Here is a 21,544-nt window from a genome sequence, read left to right on the forward strand (position 1 = left end):
CGCCAGCGGCCGCCGGTCCCCCTCAGGCGGTGCCGCCCGCCCGGGCCGGTGCAGCGCTCGCCGCTCCCTGCCCCTCCTCCCGCCGGCGGTGACAGCGGTCCGTCCTCCCCCTCCTCCCTCTCCCCCCCCCGCAGCCATGGCGAGCGGCCGGGCCGAGGAGGCAGCGGCGGCGGCGGCGGCGGCCGAGGAGGAGGAGGAGGAGGCGGCAGCGGCGGCGGCGGCGCGGCTGGCGGCGGCGCTGCGGCAGCGGCTGCGGGGCTGGGAGGCGGCGCTGGCGGCGGCGCAGCGGCTGCTGGTGTGGGAGAGGCCGCTGCACAGCCTGGTCACCGCCGCCGCGCTCGGCGGGGCCCTCTGGTGAGCTGGGGCGGGGGTAGGCCACGGCGGCGGCGGGGAGGGGGCCGGGGCCGGGGCGGCAGCGGGGCGAGGCCGCGGAGGCTGGGCGGCTTGTCGGGGTGCTGCTCGTCCGGCCCTCGGCCCTGGCGGGTGGGCCGCTTGTGAGCCTTCGGGGTCGGTGGCGGTCCCCTGTGGGGTGCCTGCGGTCTGTATTCGTGCGGCAAAGCTGAGGGCAGCTGCCCCCCGTAACGCCGTGGGATGTGCTCAGCCGGGAGCAACCGTGTTGTTTTCCGCCGACAAGCGTAAACAGGCCCCTCCCTGAGGGGAGAAAGCGCCAAGAGCTCGGGCAGGGTTTGCCCTGCGATAATAAAATGCAGCTGGGCCCAACTGGAGGCTCGCCTAGGCACGTTTCTGGTTAATTTTTGCTTCTGTGCTTCATCGGTTCGCTTCACCTGGTAATCGCGGTCAGTGAGCCCCATGGCCTCCTGCAGTGGCAGGCTGCCGTGCGGCGTTTTATTTAAGCCCTTCTGCTCGTTGATCTTTTTCTGACGGGTGCTGATTTTTCACGAAGGCCGAGGCTGCTCTGTTTGGGTGCGAGTGTATCCCCCCTGCCCTGCCTTCCCTTCTCCTCTGCCTCTCAGTCAGGGCAGCAGCACGAGGAGCTGGGAATGTGAGTGGCAGAGCCCAGCTGTGGATGGGAATGAAAAACATCCTGTTTGTTTGTATAAACAGTGAGTCAGTTTTACTGGCAAAAACGCTCTCAGCCAGTGGCTTTCACAGCAGAAAAGGTCAAAACTGGCCAGGGAAAGAGTTAAACGTTGGTCGCAGATTAAATAGGAAGGGACAGACTCTGAAGTCAGAGAAGGGAAAAGTATGTGACTAAACAGCCTTTGAAGTTACTATGAAGAGGCCGCTTACGTTCTGCTCCCTCATCCATACGATTATCAGAGGTGTACGTGGTAGCCAGGTGCTTAAATGGTTTTGGAGTCCTCTACCGGCTGGAAAGGCCTGAAAGCAGAGCTTTGAAGTTCTGGGAGGGGGAGAGGTGTGCCATGAGATGGCAGGGCTGGTAGACAATGATAGCTAAGGGACTGTGTGTAAAAAGGTCAAGAAGAACAAAAGGTGCCCAGAATATGGGACAGCAGAGAGAGATTTAAATATCATGGAGCGGAAGGAATTATTTACGGTCCCATGGAGGATTCAGCCAGCATCCTTCAACTGCAATCCATAAATGAGGCAGAAGAGGAGGAAATTCTTCCAGAGCTGATAGGTTAAGCTACAGAATCGTTGTCCAATGGGAAGGGATAAAAACATTGTTGTTTAGGTCATTTTAGGTCCTGTAAGCCCATGGAAAGTGTGCGGCTTTCATTCTGTGCTGCCCAGTGAGGCAGATCTCGCTTCCAAGTCCTGTAACTCTGACTGTGGCTTGGTGAGAAGCACAGCCCTTCCCTGTGCTGCATGGCAGGATGCTCTCTGACTCCGATCATTGTTTGATGCATTTGAGATTAGTTACTGGCAAATACTTGCTGAAGAGGAGCAAGGTAAAATAGTGGAGTGGCTCTTCCTTTCTGGAAAGGACTGTTCATTAAAGGGGTGAGGGTGAATGCATTTCCCCGGCATTTGTTTCTGGAGTGACTTAAAAACAGCTCCTGTGAGCTGGAGGGAAGTGCTGATGCACTTGCTTGGAGGAAAGGAGGAATGCAGACAGCCACTGCTGGCACAAGTGCCACCCTGGAACCTTTGCTGTTGAATCTATATGGAGTGGGGAGATAAACTCTTTGTTGGTGGGATTGTGCGACTATGTGTGAGTAGTATTGTGTGAGCTGGCATTTGGCTCAAACCAATGTGTTGATGAGGGACATGAAAGGTTTTACGATAGAGTCAAGTGAGCAACTAAACCGTTTAAGTGCTAGGCTCTGATGAAATGGGGAGAGGTTTGTGATAAAAGAACAGGCATCTAGCAGCAGGTGCAGTATGTGTTTTGGTGCTACCTGCAGGTAATGTTGGACCTTGTGATGTCAAATAGGACATAAGTTTTCAGCAAACAGGCTGATTCTCAACCAGTCTTCTGCTACAGCAATCTGTATTTATGTTATCTAGAGCCTCCACGTTGAGGATTCGGAGGGACTTGTACAAGGGAGGATTAGCCTTGTTTTACAACCGAAGGAGGAGCTCAGAAGCAGGGGAGGAGAGCGCTGGGAGATGACAGGTAGTCAGCTGTCTGGTGGTGGGCAAAGGCGCCATTTGAGAACGTGCTGTGGCGGGGGTGGGTGTCTGCGGAGTACAATGCTTGCTGCAGTGGCCGGTAGCAATTGGATATTTCTGCTCTTCCGTACACTGAGCCATATCTGTTTGCTCATGAAGAGCAGTAACTTGCTGCCTTTTTCCTGCCTAACAATTTCTCATTTGATTTCTAGGTTGTTTTCTTCCACCTCCCTGAGACCCCTCTTTCTCCTCAGCATGTCCCTTCTTGGCATCCTCTTGCTGGAGAGGTGGAAGCCCCGGTTCCTGTTTGATTTCTCAGGTATGTGATGAGGAGTAGTGTAGCTAGTGACACAGTTCTGGTGTTACCAGCTGCTGGGCTATGGCCACAGCTGGTCCTTTCCTGGCTCTCTCATAGGTCACATAAGCTCTGTTCCTACTGTAACTGCAGGCTTTGGTACTGGTGCTGCCTCTTGCCTATTTGTGTCAGAGTATTAGGATGTATCCTAATATTGTGGGCATGGGGGGAATTGCTCCCAGTGCTGAGAAGTTCTGGGAGTGGCTCATTTTGAGAGTGACTAAGGGGGCCCAGCTAACTTGTCAAGGAAGCTGGTGACCATGATGATGCAGTGTTTCTGCTGTGTCCTTTCTCTCCTGCAAATGTCATGGCAAAAAGATCGTTCCAGGTCTGAGCATATATGGCCAGCTGACCTGGGGGAAGGAAACGGGGCGGGGGGGGGGGATGTTGTGTTGAAGTGTATTGGTTTTAGTTAAGTGCAGTGTGGGCTTATGGCCTGAAAGAGACAGAGCAGACGAGAGCAACTTCTCCTTGAGGCAGGTAGTAGAATGGATGATGAGGTCTGACAGCAGGGCCAGTTAGTGTATTGTACCTGTACTGAACAGCATCTGGTCTCCAGCTAATGGGTGAGTCTGATCACTTAGCTTATCTTTCCCATTTATTGAAGGGTCTTTGCCAACATTAGACACAAAAGCAACAAGAGGAATAGCCTCATAACGATGATAAGCATAGATTGGCTGCTGTCTGCTTTGAGTGCCTCCTTCATTGGAGTTTATTAAATGACTGGACCCAGACCTGCCTACTGCATCTACTGCTGCTGTTCAAAGGCAGCTTGGAGCCCTCCATCCCTGCCCCCCTACTCTAGGGAGGGCTTCTGAATGAAAGCCCCTCTATATGTGTGTTTGTAAGGTGCCCTTTATTTGACCTGAAAGGGTACTGACTTAAAGGGTGCTTTCACAGAAGTCCTGATAAGATTAGATATGTTTCAGCTGTAGTCTTGAAACTGTTTGCTTTGTGTGGTTCAAGTAACTAGGCAGCTAAACTGGACTTGCCAATTTAATTTCCTGCTTATTCACATTGGTTTTTTAAGGGAATAGTTTAAAGCCAACCCAAAACATCTCACTTGAAACATGTCCAGAAATGCAAAAGCCTAGTGTCCAATACAGAATGGTGTCATTGAGGCAGGTGGGGGTAGAATCGCTCCAGCAAGTACCAGGCCTGTAAAAGTTGTGTTATCACAGAAGAAATAGGAAATCCATACTGAAATTTATTTATGTGATGCAGAACAGTGAGGAATAAAAAAGAAAAACAAACAAAACAACACATCAGGGGTTAGGCTCATCCTGTGTCACCAGCTCTGGAAGAAGTCAGTGCACATCCTACTGAGCTGATCCTCAGTTGTGTTCTTCCTTATATTTCCCTCCTTGCTGCTTTTCTGCTGCTGACAGCAAAGAACAGGGACACCTTTCTGATGTGCCTGGTTAGGTCACAGCCCTGATATTGACATGGTCCACTGGACTGTGTTTCCTCAGCGTCCGCAAGGAAGGAGCGGTGCTCTGCGTTCCTGAGGGGCCTCCTGTTGAATTGGCACTGCTGAATACTTAGGGGTTCTTGTGTGGCTCTTGCTTCCCGCTGAAGCAGAGCTGTAGCTTTGTGGCTTTCCTCCTCAGTGCTTCCTGTAAGCCTTTCCAGGAGCTTTTGGAAGTAGGTCAGTACCACACCTTCAAGAGTCAGCACATATATACACAAACCTCAGCTTGTGGCAGTTCTGTATGTCTCGGGTGACTGCTTATAACATCACTTCTGAAGGAATGCTGAAACCTCAGCATGTATTTTGCAGTTACTCACACACTGTGATCAGGGACATGCTAACAGCAGCGAGATGCACAGCCTTTTTAGGTCCTGTCAGAAGGGACTGCATACTTTAGCTCCCACACAGGGTATTTTCTCCATATGTAACTGCCTCCACTTGGGGTTCCACTTAAATATTGTTTAAGGACTTAGAAAACACCTCCACTTTCTCCTGAAATGGGTATCAAGTAGGGTTGTTTTCTGTACCATTGTTTGGCACCTGTGGTTTGGTCAGCACAGGAGAGGGTAGCGTGGAAGAGCTTTAGCAAAGCCTGCATTGCAATTTAATGTTGGTACTCCTTTAAAAGGCCCCCTGCTTTCTAGCTAAAGTTTACACAAAGATGAAGAATGCCTCTTGAGGAAGCGTTGAAAACCTTTAAGAGCCAAGGAATCCATCAGTGATAATTTGTCAGTACCAACATGTAACCTAAACTCTTGCACAGCTGACTGGTCTCCCAGAAGAGTCTGGTGTATGTCAAGTGGTTTGTTTTAATCCACAATGCGGTGTGAAATGCCCACAGCAAGATTTCAGCTGGTTATTGATGATCTGAGGCCAGCTGTGGATGTTCTGCTTGCTGGCTTAGTTGTACCAGTGCTAGACAGTATTGCAGCACAGGCTGCAGTTAAGCCTTACCTAAGTGAATGTGTCCTGTCAGAAATGCTCTAGGTTTTTTGTGGTTGGGCTGCTCCTCCAACTGGTGTAAGACTCCAGTGCTTTGGGATGGACAGCAGGCAGACTATTCTACTACAGGAAGCAAGGTACTGTTGATTTTAAAGACAGCTTGTGTTTTGCCAGATAGTTGAAATCACGTGAACACTCTGCAGCCCGCTGAAATGTTCTGCAGATCCCCAAAGTGTCTCTGAAACCTTCAGAAGCAACTGAGGAGAACTGTTTCACTCCCTCTGCTGGCATACTTTGGATGGCTTGGATTACTGCAGCCAGTTGGAGAGGAGTGGGGTTCCTGTGCCATCCCGCTTGCTGTGTTGGTGGCATATCTGTCCAGCAGAGTATGGCAAGCATCCCAGCACCTTGTTTGGTAGCTGCTACAACCGCTATAGCCAGCCATCACAGATGGACCAGTGCCAAATGTAATTTATTTGGTGATTTAGTGCAGGTAATAGATGAGGCTTTGAGATACATCTGGATTTGTGTGCTGCGATTAAGCAGCTTTAGATTCCTGACCACAATAACAAAATACAGCAACAGCAGTTGCGTGAGAGAACCTGGGGGGGTGGAGCTGAGTCCATAATACTCACTTCGCACCCCAAGCTCCCTTTGTGAGCAGCGCTTGCCAACTGCGCCAGCCGCCATGCCGAACAGCCACAGGCAGAGGAATGGATGGGCAGCCCAGTCTGAGAGCAGTTGACTCTTCTTGTCAGGCCTGATTACTGGAAATCTGGGTCACGCTCTCAAAGAATTGCCTCCTCCCCTGGGCGGATGGCCTCCCGCTCCACTGCACTGTGTGAGCCGGCTGGTGCAGTGCCTGCAGCAGTAGGAGGAGTCTGACATACTTGGCCCAACAACCTGTGTCTTGGAAGGACGGTGGCAAGGCTGCTACAAGCAGTTGCTCTCTTCCGTGGCTTGAACTGGAGTCTGAAGTTTCACTGGGTGTTGGCAGTGATGGATGTTCACCTCTTATGTGTATTTCCTTGGGGGAGTCATTGCCATTCTTGGGCTTTGCATCTGGCTGGTGACTCCAGGGAGGGTTCAGACCCCTTTTTGCTCATGTTGTGTTTTTAAGCCTGTTTCCAACAAGTAGCCTGGACTTCGAACGTGACCTCCCTACCTTTATCTTAGTCCTCTTTACGTGGTGACGTGCAGTTCGGGGTAGGGTCGCACTGATTTTTAGAACCTCTTGGATGGCCTGAACCAAGTTTGCTGTTGGCCAGACAGCATCAAAGATGTATCTGTCCCTACCAGCTTTAGGACATTAGGCTGACAGGTAGAGGAGGGTAGACCTCAAGGGGCCTTTACAGCATGATCAGGGCTTGTTAAACAAAGGAGACTTATAAAGACTATGTTGCTGCACAAGCTTTGGTTGAGCCCTGTACATCCTCAGACACTAGTCAGCTAGCCAGGACACCCAAATCCGTGGGCAGCCAGGCTCATGACTTCCAGTTGTCATAGAAATATTTGGGGTTTTTTTCCTCTAGATATCTAAAGGCAGAGCATAATCATCTGTGATCTCTGCCATTGAAACACTGCTCCTTCCTTCAGTACTGCATGGAGTAAGTCCCTGTTTGATCATCACTGGGTTGGGTGCAGAGAAGAATGGGAGCAGCTTTCCCTTGCTCTTATCCAGACTGCCAGACCTTAGGAGTGTAGTTATATCTGTGCCTGGCACAAAGGGCTGTCAGGGGACATAAAAGAGCCCTAAAATTAGATAATTAGACATGAGACTGCTATTTGTTACTTAATTCCGTGGGAAAGGACAGAGACAGCAGGGAGATCTCTGGTGTTTGTACACAGCATCCTGCCAGGGACTGTGGTCTGGTCTGGTCTGGTCAGTGGGAAATGCAGCTCAGACCTGCTAGTGCCATGTTGAGCTCCAAGGCAAGAGCTGAAGCTTTGCCCAGCTCAGGAACCATGCTGGCAGCCCTCTGAGAATGACAAGGGCTAGGCAGCTGCCCCAGGGATGGCACTGCCCAGGCGCATGGGACACTGGGGCAAGCTGTGCGATCTCTGCAGCAGAGAGTCCACATGCTAGCAGCAGGGTGCACCTCGGATATGAGTGTCATGCCACATGTTTGTCAACACAGGTTGCAAGGTATGCTGGGGCACCCTGAGACCAGTGCTCTGGCTGCTCCAAGTCTCACTGAAGCTTGCGCAGCTCAGACTCCAAGCCAGTGATTCCTGCTTGCGTGAGAGCATGAAGAAGGTCCCCAGAATGCATCCCTAGCTCAGGATGATACATCTCCAGCTCTGCTCTGTTCAAGTGGTAAAAATGTCAGGTTGTATTTTTCACTTGGCTGACTAATCTGCTGTGTTCTCTCTACAGCACAGCCATCGGAGGAGCCGGGAGGGGAGAGGTAAGCTCACTGATGTGTTTTTCGGTGAGAGGGGAGACTGGGGAAGCCTTAATTTAGTGTGGTGATCTCACATGCTCTTTTTGCTGTTGTCGATAGACTGCCTGGCTCCTGCTGTGAAACATTGGTAGCGGTTTCTCCTGCACTGGGAGCTGCTTATCAGCTCAGGAGCCACAGTTTGAGACTCTGGGGAAAGCTAGTGTTCTTTCAGTAGCAATAAAGCTCAAGTGCTTCTGACATTAGGAACTCTCAGGTTTCTTCCCTAGATCTGTCCTGGACTATTTTAAGAATCCTCCAGAGAGAAGGAAATCCCCAAGACTGACTTTTGCAGGCCATACGTGCTGTCTGCGGTGGCGTAGCTTGCATCCCGTGCTTGGCCATGGTTATAGGTCTGAGCACCACACTCTGGCTACCTCGGATGTGGTGCCAGAGGAGGCCACATAGCTAGTTTGACCTCCAGCATTTCTGTCTGTGTGGCTTTGAGTAAACCCCTTTGCATTGTGGGCTTGTGGCATGGGGATGTTGTGGCATAGTGGCTGCTGCTGCTGCTTGGCTCATGTGTCTCTTGGCTGTCTTCCTGATTAAAGGAAAAAAGTATCTCTAAATCAAGTGTCTTCCATAGTTCAGTTGAAGATGCAATCAGTATTGTTAAGCTTTTGGTAGGGATCTCTGCTTCCCCGTGCAGATGTTCTGCGCCGCACCCTCCCCCCTCCCCACCCCGCAGCAAAACAGACCGTGTTCAAAGATTGTCGTCTTGTTCTTGTCTTGCTCTTGTCTGTCTCTAGTGAGGGGGTGACTTCAGGGGCACAACCTCACCTGCTCAGTGTCCCTGAGCTGTGCCACTGTCTGGCAGAGAGCTGGGTCACCTTCAGGCTGTACCTGCAGGAACTGCTACAGTACAAGAGGCAAAATCCCGCCAAGGTAAGCTGGAGATACCTACACTTCTGCGCAGGGGCTTTTATTTCCATTACTAGTGGCCTAGGAGATGGAAGAATGCAAAATCAATATTTTTACAATTGCTGTCCCTGTTTAACATTTGCTGTTCATTCCTTTCAGACTCTAAGCCATGGGAAGCATAAATAATGAGTAATTGGCTTCCAGTGTTTGTGAACTGGAGCTGAACTTAACCCCATCTGTGATTGGCTAGCTATACTTAGTTTTATTTCTTAGCATGCAAAGGAAGCTCTTAGATTGGGAGTGGGGAGAAAAAAGAGGAGCCTACAGTCTCTGCCCCTTTCACAGGCTCCATTCTTAAGCTGGTCCTACCTATTTTGCTAGCCAAGTCCAAATGCAGAGGTGTTTCTGAGTGCATGGAAACTTGTCGTTAACCATGTTCTGATGGCTGTGACGTGTGTTGTTTGGAAAGGGTTTGTAGACAGGAGTTGCCTTACCATCACAAAAAATAGGACAGACCAGCCACTGAGATTGTATCAGGCTTGCTGGGGTCCAGTGTGCCAAAAGGAGTGGGTTTCTATCACTGCTGATTACTCTTCTTCTGTTAAAACACTGTCCCAACTACAGCAAGTAGGAGACCAGGACCAAGGTGCCCATAAAGCGTGAACTCATTGGCAGTAAAGCCCTTAGAGGGCCCTAGCTTTTGTAGACCCTTTCCAATATGAATGAAACTCTTCATTGCTGGATTTAGTCAATATCTGAACCCATGCCCTGGCTTGCAGGGTGTCTGTTCTCACTTCTCCCCCTCCCCAGGAGAATGCAGGACAAGCCATCAGGGCTGCACCATTATACTTCCACTTTTTCCAGAGGAGGAAGGTCCTGGTCTGGTGGGAGCGTGGGTTCTGCTAATGCTTCTGCCAGCTGGTTTATGGCATAGCAGTGGCACAGCATCTGGTGACCCTATAACACCTTCCTGTCTCTGTCGGGACAGTATGGACTTCTCTTAAAAGTGCTGAGCTCTGCAGGAGAGATGTATTCTAAAATGGCAATTTGCAATATCCCATCCTGGCCTCAAGGAACATAATTTACCTCATAAAGAACTGTCCAATCAAGTTTTGGTTCTTTTTATTGGGATGTTGGGTTACCTTGGTCTTCCTGCGCTTGAACCCCCTAATGCTTACAGCTTAACCCAACCAAGCTGAGTTGTGATTGTCAGCATCTGAATGTACTCAGTGCAAAGCTGGTGTACTGACTTTGTTAGGAGCATCCCTCATTTTGCTCTAACTGGGTTTCCTGCATTGGTTGCATAGATGTATCTCTGCCTCTTGTCACTTCTGTTTGTTCCTCTCTCTTCCTTCAGTTCTGCATGAGTGTGTGTTCAGGCTGCCTGGTTCTGGCTGTAGTTGGACACTATGTTCCAGGCATAATGATCTCCTACATCATTTGTGAGTATAAGCAACTCTCTTGTCTGACTTAAGCTGAAACATGACCTAACTGTGCTGTTGATATGCTGGTAGAAGCATATTTGTGGTTTTCTTGAGGGGATCTGTGCTAGATGATTAATCAATACAGGCAATGTGCTCTGCGAAGTCTCTTGCTTTAAGTGTGTGCATGCAGTATAGTGGCAAAGTCAGGAGAGGGAGCTGTCGCTAAAACATTGCTTTCCTCTTCTACCCATGCCTGGGGCTGTGCTGGTGAGGCTCCAGGGAAGCAAAAAGCTGCAGTCTCTCAGTTCCTAGAGTGGGCAAATCCATATCGAGAGAGTTCTTAAAGAAGCTGCATGTTTGGTAAATAAGACCTTTTTCACTGCTTCATGAGTCCTTGCTAACTCTGGAGACTGTTCAGGTGGTCTGCTGCTAGCGCATCTACATATGAGCTCTATGCTGCTACCCTTATAAAAGTTCTGGTGATTTTTAGTTTTAATAACCTCATTTTAGGGCCTCTATTGCATGTTGGGGCTGGGATGCAGTGGCTGAAGAGGAGGGCTTACGCTTCATCTTAACATAAATCTGTATCCTAACAGAGATCTGTTAGGAAAACCTGGTTAATCAAGCAGCTTTGGAATGAGTAAGAATAGCTATGGATGAGGATTTTAGGCAGAGTCAGATGGGAAAGCAAGTGCCATTCAACTGCACTTCCCTTGATGCAGTTTTTCTTGCTGGTGCCCTGTGAAGAGCTGGGTTGCGCTTCATTTGTCTCTCACACTACCCGTATCCTGTGTCCGCAGTGCTCAGCATTCTGCTCTGGCCCCTGGTGGTCTACCATGAGCTGATCCAGAGGATGTACACACGTTTGGAGCCTGTCCTGATGAAACTGGACTACAGTATGAAGGCAGAGACGCTGCACCACAAGCATGAGAAGAAGAGTAAGGACCCACCTCTCTAACTTTTTCTGGTGCCGTACTCCCAGGGTGGAGCCCTAGCAAAGGGACAATAGGAGACCACATCTGCCAACACTGTGTGATGAAAAGCTGCAGCGGAGCAGGGGAAAACAGGCTGAAACTTGAGGGTTCTGGAGAGAGCAACTGGGCCAGTGATCCTGGGAACAGCAAATAAAAGCAAGAGGTTACAGTTGTCTCTGGGAACCCTGGGCTTCTGGGAAACCTGTGCAGTTTCACAGGGTAGTAGAAGTAGTGGGAAAGTGATGTATAAAGGCATAAAATTCCTTCAGTCTCATGTAAAGCCTTTCTTCTCTTTCTCATAGAGCGACAAGGGAAGAGTGAGCCTGCAGCAGGTGATGAGCCAACAGCAGAGACGGAGAGTGAGAGTGAGGCAGAGCTATCAGGCTTCTCCCCAGTGGTAAGAGCACAAAGAGCTGAGCAGGAACCAGTCCCTCCTGTCTGGTCTGTAGCAGCTTGAGAGGCAATGGGTGGTCTGAGTACAGCTGCATTGAAAACAAACAGCAGAGCAACAAGTCACTTATTTGCAGAATCCCAAGGGGAAAAGAGTATTTGTTTGATGAAGGCCATTGTTTCCAATCTGGGTATTGAGAATTCAGTGCCACAGGGCTGGTGATGCAGTAGCAGGACAGGGCAAGCTGTGCTCCAGCCTCCTGCTGACCTGCAGAATTGCTTTGATGGTTATGCTTCATGCTCAGAGAATGTGAGTGTCTCCTAAAGAAACCAACTCTCCTGGTGTAATGTGCGGAGGCTCGTCACCACTGGAAAAGGTTCACGAGCAGCACTAGTGTCTCTTACACAGTTCGTGCTCTCAGTCACACTGGGTGTGACTTTTCTACATGTGCACCACAGAAACACACCAAATGTCTTCGTTTACAGGAACTCCGGGCATGTAGCTGGGCTGTGAGGTGGGAAGCTTCAGCTTCCAAAGGAATGCAGATACTTGAACCGCTGCTACTTGTAGCAGGCTTCACTGGGCTCAGCATGAATGCAAAAGGGAAGGGGTGTTCTGCTCCTTGGTGATCCCAGGAGAGGAAGAAGGATCAAAGCCTTCTGAGATTCCTACAGGCTGATCCCATCTTGTGCTGGCTCTTTCGGGTTCTTCACTGAGAGCAGGCAAAGCTTCAGGCAGTGAATTATTGCAGAAAAGCCAGTGAGCTGAGGCTACCCTTCCCTGGCAGTGCAATGAGCACTTTGCCCAGCCCCCTCCTGCTTTCATACTGTCCCTGTGCAGTGTACTGTCCCTCCAGCAAGCACTTCTGCCTGGAAGCTCTGGTTTGTGCAGAGGTGCCCGTAGGCAGCACTGGTAGTCAGACACCCAGGAATTTGTCCCTCTGCCTTCATCCCATGCAGGTGGATGTGAAGAAGACTGCCCTGGCACTGTCCATCACAGATTCTGAGCTCTCTGATGAAGAGGCTTCCATCCTGGAGAGTGGGGGCTTTTCTGTCTCAAGGGCTACAACCCCACAGCTGACGGACGTTTCTGAAGGTACGAGATGGGACACCTTGCTGCCTTCCTTACCCTGGGTGTTTTGTCCCAGAACAACTGGCCCTCCAAATGGGAGGACAGGGAAGGAACCAGCTATTTGCAGGGGGAAGAGCATTGAAAGGAAGAAGCAGTAATAGCAGCACAGGATGCCCTGGCTTCATGGCTGACCATGAGCTGGTCCTGAGTGAACATTGGCCTCTGATTACTGCCCCACAAGGCGACACTCTCTCGTGACTCTAGCAAGGGAGTGAGGCCATCCACAAAGTCCCGCAGAAATAATTGCATGGTATAGTCACACGCCCATCTATGATGCTGGGTGAAACAGGTCAGATGCTCCACCCTGCCAGACTTATAAGCTCAGAGAAAGACTGGTTAGTGGTGAGGAACATGAAGGTAACCACTCGGATGTGGTCACCTGAGTGTCAAGAGGAACAGGCAGGTGACGTGCTGCAAGCACAATTTCCCTGACCCTGTGGGTTTTAGTGGAGGGCTCTAGATGCAGAGACTGTGAGCTGGAGAAGAAATTCCTCTCTGAGCACAGAGCACATAGAACAGGATGAGAAAAGGGACACTCCATGTGAGTTGTGCCACTGGGAGAAGGGAATAACTGCAGACCCCTTCCTGCTGTGCTCCCAGAGCTGGGAGGATGCCCAAAAGTGAGCCCTGGTTTGTCAGCTGGGGGGAGGTGGGTGGGAGGTGTCAGTGCCCTGGGTCAAGGTGAGGGGACCTGCGCCTTAATGCTGGTGCCTTTCAGACCTGGATCAGCAGAGCCTGCACAGTGAGCCGGAGGAGTCGTTTTCCAAGGACCTGGCAGAGTTTCCCTCCGTGGAAGAATATCATTCCAGAGACCTGGGACCACAGAGCGATGAAGACGCATTTGGTGTGCCTCTGGGTCCTGAGCTTGCTCACGCTGCCCGTGAGCTGGACTCGGCAGAGAAGGAGGCCGCGGACTCTGACCTCTCCATCCTTCGCCTAGCATCTCCTCTCCATTTTGTAAATACGCACTTCAATGGGAGCGGGCAAGTGGCAGGAGGCAACGCAGAGCCAAAGACTGTCCCTGCCCCAGGCCTGGGCATCTGCATTGACACGCTGAGCGAGGAGATCGTCACCACTGCCATTACCACGGCCGTGCAGAACACCCTCTCTGCCCTGCTGCGGTCCTCGGAGGCCAGCGAGGGGCCCTCCCTCTCCGAGTTCCTCCCCACCGAGCCCGAAGAGAAACTGAGCTTCCAAGCACAGCTGTCAGAGAGCGAAGTGGTGGAGACAGAGACAGCAGCTTCACCAGAGGATGAGGAGGAAGCAGATGACTTTGAGCTACTGGATCAGGGGGAGCTGGAGCAAATGGATGTAGAGCTGGGGCTCGGAGAGGAGCAGGAAGCACAAGAGTCTCCTGCCACTCCGGCTCCCCCCTCTCCCACGCTTGCTGAGCTGCCAAAGCAAGGAGATGAGGAGGAGGCAGTGATGACAGCAGCATCTATGTCTTAGGTCTTCTTCATGCGCCCCCTTTTCCTCCATTGTCACTGGAAAAAAGGAAGAACTTGCACGGTGAACATGCAGTGGGTTTTTAGATGTTTGTGTTGACTGGGATGGAAACGCGTCAGTGTTAATGTGCTGTGTCTGGAATAACGAATCCTTTCCATCCTTCTAGAGCCCGGCCTTCGCTGGCTGAGCGGGAGATGCCCCTGCCCTGCGGCTGGGGAAGAGCCGGCTCCTAGAAGCCTTACGCCACAATCGAAACACCAACCCCAGCAAACGCTTCCTAGTAATGGTGCAGTATTTTGGTCTGTCTTCTGTTTGTCTTTCGTTTTGCACGCAGAGTACCGAGCTAGCTGTAGCTGCTGCTAATACCCACATCCCCAGTAGGACATATGCAATCTTATTTTATTGGGTTTTTAAATGGCTCAAAGTGTAAATAATTTTAACTTTCATTGGTTTCGTTTGGGGGGAGGGGTGGGGTGCACAGTCAAACTTGGCTCTCGGGGGCTAGCGGAGGGAAAGAGGTCTTTGGAGGGGAGGGTAGCAGTAAGGGGACAAAAGCAGACAGGCGCTGTGCAGCGAAGAGACCCCTTCTGCAACTTGTCACCATCTTTCACGTCACTGCTGGAACAGGGTGTCGGGCGATACCTGTTTTTTGTCTGTCTGATTTGAGTTCTGCTACTGGGTGGCTGCGGAGTTTTTTGCAATCAATGAAATTCGCTCCTGGCCCTGTTCAGTACTCGCGTTTCTTCCTGCCGTGGCCTCTCCGGGGCACCTCTCGCCGTCCACACCGCTGACCCTGCTAGCGCCCCTTCCGTGCTGAGCTGGGCAGCAGTAGCGTGGCACCTGAAGATTTTGAAGTGGCTTGAAGAGAGCCCGGAGCGCTGTTACACAGCGGAGGATCCGTGTTCTGTGTCTCTTTTGGGTCGGGGGGGGGGGGGGGGGCTGGGGCAGGGGAGGGGTGGAGGGAAACTCCCCGAGTTTAAGCTGTCCCGCCTGGGCAGTCTCGCCTCTTGCTGGCAGGGCAGCGGCAGGACGGCTCCGCTGCTCGCCCCCCGCTGCCTGCCGCTGGCCCTCCTGGGCTCCCCCTTGCCCTCAGCCTGGCCCCCCCACCCACCCCCCGGCGCCGCCGGGGTCGGGCTCCACGGAGCTGCCCGGGGGAGCGGCGGGGCGGGGCGAGGGCCGCCCGGGGGCGGGGCGAGGGCCGCCCCACCTGACGCCGTGCCGGAAGCGGGCGCGGCGCGAGCCGCCGGTGCCGGTGGGAGGCCGCCATGGAGTTCCCGGACCTGGGCGCCCACTGCTCCTGGCCCGCCTGCCAGCGCCTGGGTGAGGGCCGACGGGGGCACCGGGGGGGCGAGGGGTTGCCGGGGCGGCCGGGCCCCGCTCTCCCCCGGGCGAGGCAGCCGCAAGGCCGCAGGCCCGGGCCTAGGCGGCGCGGACCGGCTAGCCCGGCCTCCGCGGAGCGGGGAGGCGGCGGGGCGGGGGACGGGCGCCCGCTCGGTGTGGTGGGGGGGGGGAGGGCCGGTCGCGCTGCCCTGTCTGCCCTTGGCGGAGGGGCGCGGGGCGGCCGCGGTCTCCGCGCCTTCCCGCGTCGCGTCCCGTCCTGTCCCGTCCCGTGTCGTCGTCCCCCCCCCGCCAGGGCGGAGGCGGCTGCCGGTAGCCGGGGGCCGCCGCCTCTGCCCGGCGGAGCAGCGAGACGGCAGCGCGGGGAACGACTCTTGGGCGGGGGCCGGGCGGGCACGCCGGCTGCCGGTCCTCGGTGCCGCAGGCTGCGGGGGGGGGGGGGGGGGCGGACACGGCGGTGTGCCCAGGGGGCCTCTCCGGGGGCCCGGCCTCCTCCCGGGGAGCACGGCAGCCGTTATCCCGGGTGGGTGAACCCCGTGGTGGATGCGAGGGCGTCGCTTGGCTCTGGCTTGAGGCCAGCAGCCCCCGGGGAGGTGGGGATGATTTCGGGATGCTACTCCCGAACCCGGGGGGTGGCGGGGGCGTGTTCTGAGGAGGAGCCGCAGGGGTTTCTGAAGACGTAGCTTTGGGCCTGCAGCCCTTTTGTTTCCGTGCCGGGAGCTGGGGGAAGAGAGGAGCGGCCCCGGCTTGGCCGAGGGTCAGGGCTGTGCCCTCGGGAAGTCGGGGAGGCCCCCGGGCCGCAGGCGGGCAGCGCTGACCTCGGGGTGCTCTGCCCGCCGCCTCTCCCCACTCCCAGACTTCCTCCCCCTGAAGTGCGACGCCTGCGAGCGGATCTTCTGCACCGACCACATCGCTTACGCCCAGCACAACTGCACCTCTGCCTACAAGAAGGTAAGCCAGAGAGGAGGTCAAAGCCAGCCTCCCGCACGGAGCTGCTGAGCTTTCCCAGCTGGGGATCAGAATAATTTGTGACTTCTTTGGTGGCTTGGGCAATTCCCCTTGGGATGTGCCCTGAGCCTGGAGGTGTTCCTGAAAGCCAGGATCTGTATCTCAGTGCTGCAAACTTCCAGCCCGCCCTCTGCCACTGGGTGGAATGGTTTAGGAATCTCCCAGCCCTACTGTCTCGCCTTCCCAGAGTGTGTGTCCGTGCCTGTCGCACCTGCTGGGTCGGAGACAGCAAGCTGTTTGGAGGGTGGTGAGCCAATTCTCAAACCACAGGTAACCCTGTGGAAGCCGTGGCAGGCAGATCCTCAAAGGGAGAGAGATGGCCCCACAGCACTTGAGGTTGCCCAGCTATGTGCCCCCAACCCCCTTTTCTTGTCTCTGCAGGATGTGCAGGTCCCCGTGTGTCCCCTCTGCAACACCCCGGTCCCCGTGAGGCGGGGGGAGATGCCTGATGTCGTGGTGGGTGAGCACATTGACCGTGACTGCAAGTCCGACCCTGCACAGCGCAAGCGCAAGGTAGGAACCCGGCCCTGCTGAGCTCCTCTGGGTCCCTGCCGAAGGCTGGGGGTGGGATGAAAACAGCACACGACTCGGCCCTGCCCGGGGCCGTCTCTGTTTGCACAGGCTGTGGGCTGGAAGGGTTGGTGAGCTGGAGGTGTGTGCATCTGCAGGGCATTGTGGTGTGAGTCTGGGGCTGAGGTAGCAATGGAGTGGGGCTGGGCAGCCGCATGGGATGTGAGGATGGGAAACTGCATGCTGCCATTAGGAAAATGCAATTAGCTGCCCCATCTTGCCAGGAGAGAAAATTGCTGCAGGGAGCTGGCCCTGTAGGAATCCAGTTGAACAGCAGTTGGAGGGCTCTGGGCTGTCCCCACTACCCTAGCAGGGCAGGTAGGAGTCCCTGGGTGAAACAGTCTCTCTCCTGCTGTGCATTCTGTGACCATGGAGACCCTTGTTCTGTGGAGACTGAAAAACTAGTGAATTACTAATAAACTATCTAAAGAAAACTAGTATTCAGAAACAAACTCCAGAGCCCCACAGAAGAGGCATTGGTGGGGAAAGCTGGTCAGTGCCCAGGGCCTGGCATGGAGGAAAGGGACAGCCCCGGCCCTGCAGGGCGTGTTCCTTTTCACCACCACCACGTCATCTTTCAGATCTTCACCAACAAGTGTTTGAAGCCTGGCTGCAAGCAGAAGGAGATGATGAAGGTGATCTGTGACCAGTGCCACAAGAACTACTGCCTCAAGCACCGGCACCCCCTGGATCATGACTGCAGTGGGGCAGGGCGTCCCCTCTCCAAAGCAGGGTGAGGGCCTGGGGGCAGACAGCTGGCAGGGATGGGGCTGTGCTTGTCAGAAAGGTGACAGGGAAGAAGCCGAGCAACTCCCAGCCCATTGTCTGGGACTGCTGTGTTCTCACATTCGCTGCCCTGTGTGCCGGTGTGTCCTCCAGCAGCGTTAGGGTTTGTAGAGTCAGCACAGCTGTATACATAGTCTCTCCTTCCTGCAACAAAAGCCGCCGGTACTGCCTGTGGGCTGTTTTGTTCTTGCTTCTCTGCCCGGTCCCTTATTCTGTAGCCAGTGCTTTCTGCCTATCCTGGTACAGTGTTTTGAGGAGAGAAATGGCTCTTGAAGTGCTTGGGTGTAGCTGAGCCACAACATGGGTACTCTTGGGAGGAAGAGGAGCAGGGAGCCAGGGAGGCATCTTGCTTATCCAGCTTCGTCTCCTTGGGTCTTCAGTGCCCAGGGATGGCTTGCGATGGTAAAACAGTCGCTCACAGGCATCCTGTCTGTCCTAGGCATGCTGCAGTTGCGAGAGCCCAGGCATCCTCCTCCAAAACGGTCACTGCATCGAGCAGTGGAGCTGCCCGGCCAGCAGACAGCCCCTCTTCTCCAGTCCCTGCCAGGTAATGTGATGGCTTGACTCATAATTCTGAGGTGGGCACAACCAGGCTCAGCTTGGCTCCCTGTGGGACGCAGGAGCAAGAGCTTCCTGCTTCTTATGCATCAGCAGGGCTGCGTGCTTGTACCAGGGCTCCCTGCCTTGACAATAACCCAGCTTCTCTCCTGTTTGCAGAGGAGGCAGAGCAGCTGTGTTGCAGACTCCCAGCACCTCCCCTCCAGCTGTCATGCTGCAGAATGGGCTGGTGAGTGGCCTGGCCTGGGAATTTGGGGTGGGTTTGGGTGGTTCCTGGGCCCTCCGGAGCTACTGCAGCAACTGCTTTTTTAAGCCATGGTCTGTAGGTGACTGCGGTGCTCCCCACCTGGGCCTTCCCTTGCAAACAGGGATCCTGGACACTCAGTGGGGCATCAGAGTTTGCTCCGGTGCCTGCGAATGGCAGCTCTCAGCTGTGCTTGGTGCTCAGCTTTCCCCAAAAGGACAAAGTGTGCTGGCTGTTTTCCCCAGGTGTTGTCTTTCTGTTCTGCAAGCCAAGGGTGGAGGAGGAGACTGGAACCTGCTTCACACTGGTATTCTTAGCATGCCCCCTGCACTGGCAGGCAGGACTGCGGTCCCTTGGGCAGAGGGAGAGAGAGCTGCAGGTCTGTCCTGAGCCCAAGGCCTTCACCTTGGCTGAGTTTGGCCTTGGAGAAGGGAGATGCACCCACCCTTGGCCAGGCAAGACTGTATCTGCCGCGTGTCCCTCAGGGCTGCCTCCTGCCACCCCCGGCCAAGCTGGTGACGAGATGTTTTGTTTCAGAGCGAGGAAGAGGCACTGCAGCGAGCTCTGGAGATGTCCCTGGCAGAGTCAGCACGCAGCTCAGCGCAGCCACCCAGGTACAGCCCGGGGAAATGTGGTGTCATGCCCCAAGCCTGCGTGTGAGAGGTGCCTGGGGCAGCATCATGTGGCTCTGGGATGACATTCCTCTCAGCACGTGGCTCCCAATGATGCCTCTGTGTGGCTGACGGGAAAAAAGGAAGAGTCCAGAGCCATCAGGGAGCTCTGTTCAGCGAGCAAGCCCTCCAGGGTGCTGGGAAGGGACGGTGACAGCACAGAGTAGGACAAACCATTGTCTGACCACTTGTCAGCTAATGAGTGTGGCTAGAGCGTGACAGAGGTGGAGTAGGGGTGTTCACAGAGGACACCCAGGAGCCGGTGTCCTCAGACACATCACATGGTGCTGCTAAAAGCACTGTCATACAAACTGGTGTTAACATGGTTCTCCTTGGACCAGGGTGCTGGCTGCCAGCCCTAGGTGGATCCTCTGGTCCCTCCCCAGCGCCTGGCCTGTTCAGGGTGATCCTCAGTTGCTCCCTGCCCTTAGCTGTCCTGGAGGGTTGCAGTGACAGGAGATCCTGCCACCCCGAAGGCCTCCGAGTGCTGGGCTGGTCAGCCTGGGGGAGGCCAAGGCACACAATGTACCACTGTCCCCAGCAGCACGCAGGAGGAGGAGGATCTGGCACTGGCCCAGGCACTGTCAGCGAGTGAAGCCGAATACCAGCAGTCGCAGCGGCAGGTGAGTGAGGCTGGCTGTAAGCTCTGTGCCGTGGTGGGATTGATCCTGGCCTGGCTGTGTCAAGGAGGGGTCCTCCCTGGGTTCTGCTTCCTCTGGGCTCTGTCTAGGGTCACTTTTCTCACCAGGAGGGCAGCCTGGCCTGAGGCAGTGGCAGTGTCACTGCTGAACACACAGCCCTGCGGACTTGAGCACTGGATGTGCCCCCTTGTAGGGCAGAGGAAGAAGCCCGTCTTCCCTTGCTCACTGTGTGCTTCTTCCCATTCCAGGCGCACGGTTCAAAGCCATCAAACTGCAGCATGTCTTAGGCAGGTGAGGCAGGGTGTGCCTGCGGATGTGGGATCCTGCTTGTGACCTGAGGAGCGGCTCTGGCCTCCCACGTGGATGCCATGGGGTTCTGGCCTGGATGCTGATGACAAGAGCCCCTCGCCAGGGACAACTCATCTCCCTGGGGGCTGTAAGCAAGCCACCAAATTCACACTGACACCTCAGCCCTAGTACCCATATAAAATCGGTGCAGCGGATTGCTGATGCTCCTGGAGAGGTGAAGACGGTGTGGGACGAGGCTGATTGCACACTGACCAAAGCAAGCAGCAGCCCATGGCATGCACTTAGCCACAGCTGCTGAGGCCATCTCCTAGCACTTCTGGACTGTGGGGTGAGGGCAGAGCTGGCCGGGAGGGAAGTGCCATGTGGGGACATCTCTGTGTGCTTGGATGTACAGCTGGGATGTGGCTGCCTGCTGCAGTAGTGGGGGGCTGGATTTCATGCTCTGGGGAGGGCCATGCCAGCCCCTCAGCAAAGAGCAACTGTGGCTGGGACCGTCTCTTGCATGGGCATGGCACGGCTGAATGTGTGGCCTCCCAGCAGCGTGAAGGCAGCCCCTTCCCCGCTCCCCATGCCCTTGGTGCCTCCCCTGCTGTTTGCATGCACAAGAGCACGTTGGGCCTTACCCAACTCGGCTGGGGCCCAGGACCTCTCTGAGACTGAATGGAGCTGTGTTTCCTTTCTGGTTTAATTTAACAAGGGCCATTAACTGAAAAGTAACCCCAGTAGCGACTTGACTGCCAGCGTCGCTCGCACGGCAGGCCTGCAGCCGCCTTCCTGCTGCTGGCTGCTCTCTGCTGCCCTAAACTATCCCAGGGTCCAGTTTTAATGGTGCTGGGGCAGGAACGTCTCCCTCCTTCCCGCTGTGCTGGGTGGGGGATCCCCTCCTGGGTAGAAGCAGTGCAGAACCCCTTCTTGCAAACAGCCCTGAGCCTGGAGCCAGCCCTTCCTTGCTGGTGTTCGGAGGCAGGACCTGACCCCTGGGTGGGGGGGGGTAGTCGTCCTGCTGGCCTCTTGCAGGGGGGAGTGTGGTCTCTGCAGCTGTGCAGAGTGATGCTGCTTTCCCACCCACTCTCTCAAGCTTCCCTGCGGGGGACCACTCCTGCCTGCAGGGCTGTGCCTCGTTCTGCACAGGGCCAGGCTGGGCTGTCCTGTCCTGTTGCGAGCAGCATACAGCCAAGGGGGGGTTCTCTGCTGGCAGTGCCTCCCTGGGGTGTGAGGTGGGTTCAGGCTGGGCTGAGGGAATGCTGAGACTTGTCAAAGTGCTGCTTGGGAGAAAATAAAAGCATAGCACAAGGTGCAGAGGTGCTCTGGGGGAGCACTCACTCGGTGTCCAGCCTGGAGCGGTCCATCTCTGCAGATAGGGGTGCAAGGGGGGGACACATGGGGGCAAAGCGGGCACCAGCTGTGCTGCTGCTTCCTTCTTTTGCCCTTGGAGTGCAGCCCCC

The 21,544-nt window shown here is 54.6% G+C and overlaps 2 protein-coding genes across 4 annotated transcripts; both read left to right on the forward strand.

The window, feature by feature from the left end:
- The first annotated feature begins 2 nt into the window (after positions 1-2).
- Positions 3-14,707, forward strand: RETREG2 (reticulophagy regulator family member 2). 2 transcript variants are annotated; one of them, XR_011324302.1, is made up of 10 exons: positions 3-354; positions 2,751-2,857; positions 7,684-7,714; positions 8,497-8,632; positions 9,966-10,050; positions 10,833-10,970; positions 11,309-11,403; positions 12,357-12,492; positions 13,247-14,037; positions 14,141-14,707. XR_011324302.1 is itself a non-coding variant. In XM_069781164.1 (9 exons), exons 1-9 carry the CDS (start codon positions 137-139, stop codon positions 13,975-13,977), a joined length of 1,677 nt encoding a protein of 558 aa, XP_069637265.1. In that variant the 5' UTR covers positions 3-136; the 3' UTR covers positions 13,978-14,707. The 2 variants fall into 2 exon arrangements, 1 of the variants encoding a protein (XP_069637265.1); XM_069781164.1 differs by having other exon boundaries at positions 13,247-14,707.
- A 434-nt stretch (positions 14,708-15,141) lies between these two features.
- Positions 15,142-21,398, forward strand: ZFAND2B (zinc finger AN1-type containing 2B). Of its 2 annotated transcripts, none has more exons than XM_069781169.1 (9): positions 15,142-15,294; positions 16,169-16,263; positions 16,702-16,833; positions 17,472-17,623; positions 18,116-18,223; positions 18,394-18,463; positions 19,016-19,092; positions 19,691-19,772; positions 20,039-21,398. In XM_069781169.1, exons 1-9 carry the CDS (start codon positions 15,240-15,242, stop codon positions 20,075-20,077), a joined length of 810 nt encoding a protein of 269 aa, XP_069637270.1. In that variant the 5' UTR covers positions 15,142-15,239; the 3' UTR covers positions 20,078-21,398. The 2 variants fall into 2 exon arrangements, with proteins under 2 accessions (XP_069637270.1, XP_069637271.1); XM_069781170.1 differs by having other exon boundaries at positions 19,694-19,772.
- Positions 21,399-21,544: the final 146 nt, after the last annotated feature.

This window comes from Haliaeetus albicilla, chromosome 4 (assembly GCF_947461875.1).
Source record: "Haliaeetus albicilla chromosome 4, bHalAlb1.1, whole genome shotgun sequence".
In the NCBI taxonomy this organism is placed as follows: domain Eukaryota; kingdom Metazoa; phylum Chordata; class Aves; order Accipitriformes; family Accipitridae; genus Haliaeetus; species Haliaeetus albicilla.

Coding starts and splice junctions, on each gene's coding strand:
- RETREG2 (XM_069781164.1), top strand. CDS start 137: ATGGCGAGCGGCCGGGCCGAGGAGGCAGCGGCGGCGGCGGCGGCGGCC. Junction 2,858..7,683: donor GTTCCTGTTTGATTTCTCAG/GTATGTGATGAG, acceptor TTCTCTCTACAG/CACAGCCATCGGAGGAGCCG. Junction 10,051..10,832: donor AATGATCTCCTACATCATTT/GTGAGTATAAGC, acceptor CTGTGTCCGCAG/TGCTCAGCATTCTGCTCTGG.
- ZFAND2B (XM_069781169.1), top strand. CDS start 15,240: ATGGAGTTCCCGGACCTGGGCGCCCACTGCTCCTGGCCCGCCTGCCAG. Junction 16,264..16,701: donor GCACCTCTGCCTACAAGAAG/GTAAGCCAGAGA, acceptor TTGTCTCTGCAG/GATGTGCAGGTCCCCGTGTG. Junction 18,224..18,393: donor TCTTCTCCAGTCCCTGCCAG/GTAATGTGATGG, acceptor TCCTGTTTGCAG/AGGAGGCAGAGCAGCTGTGT.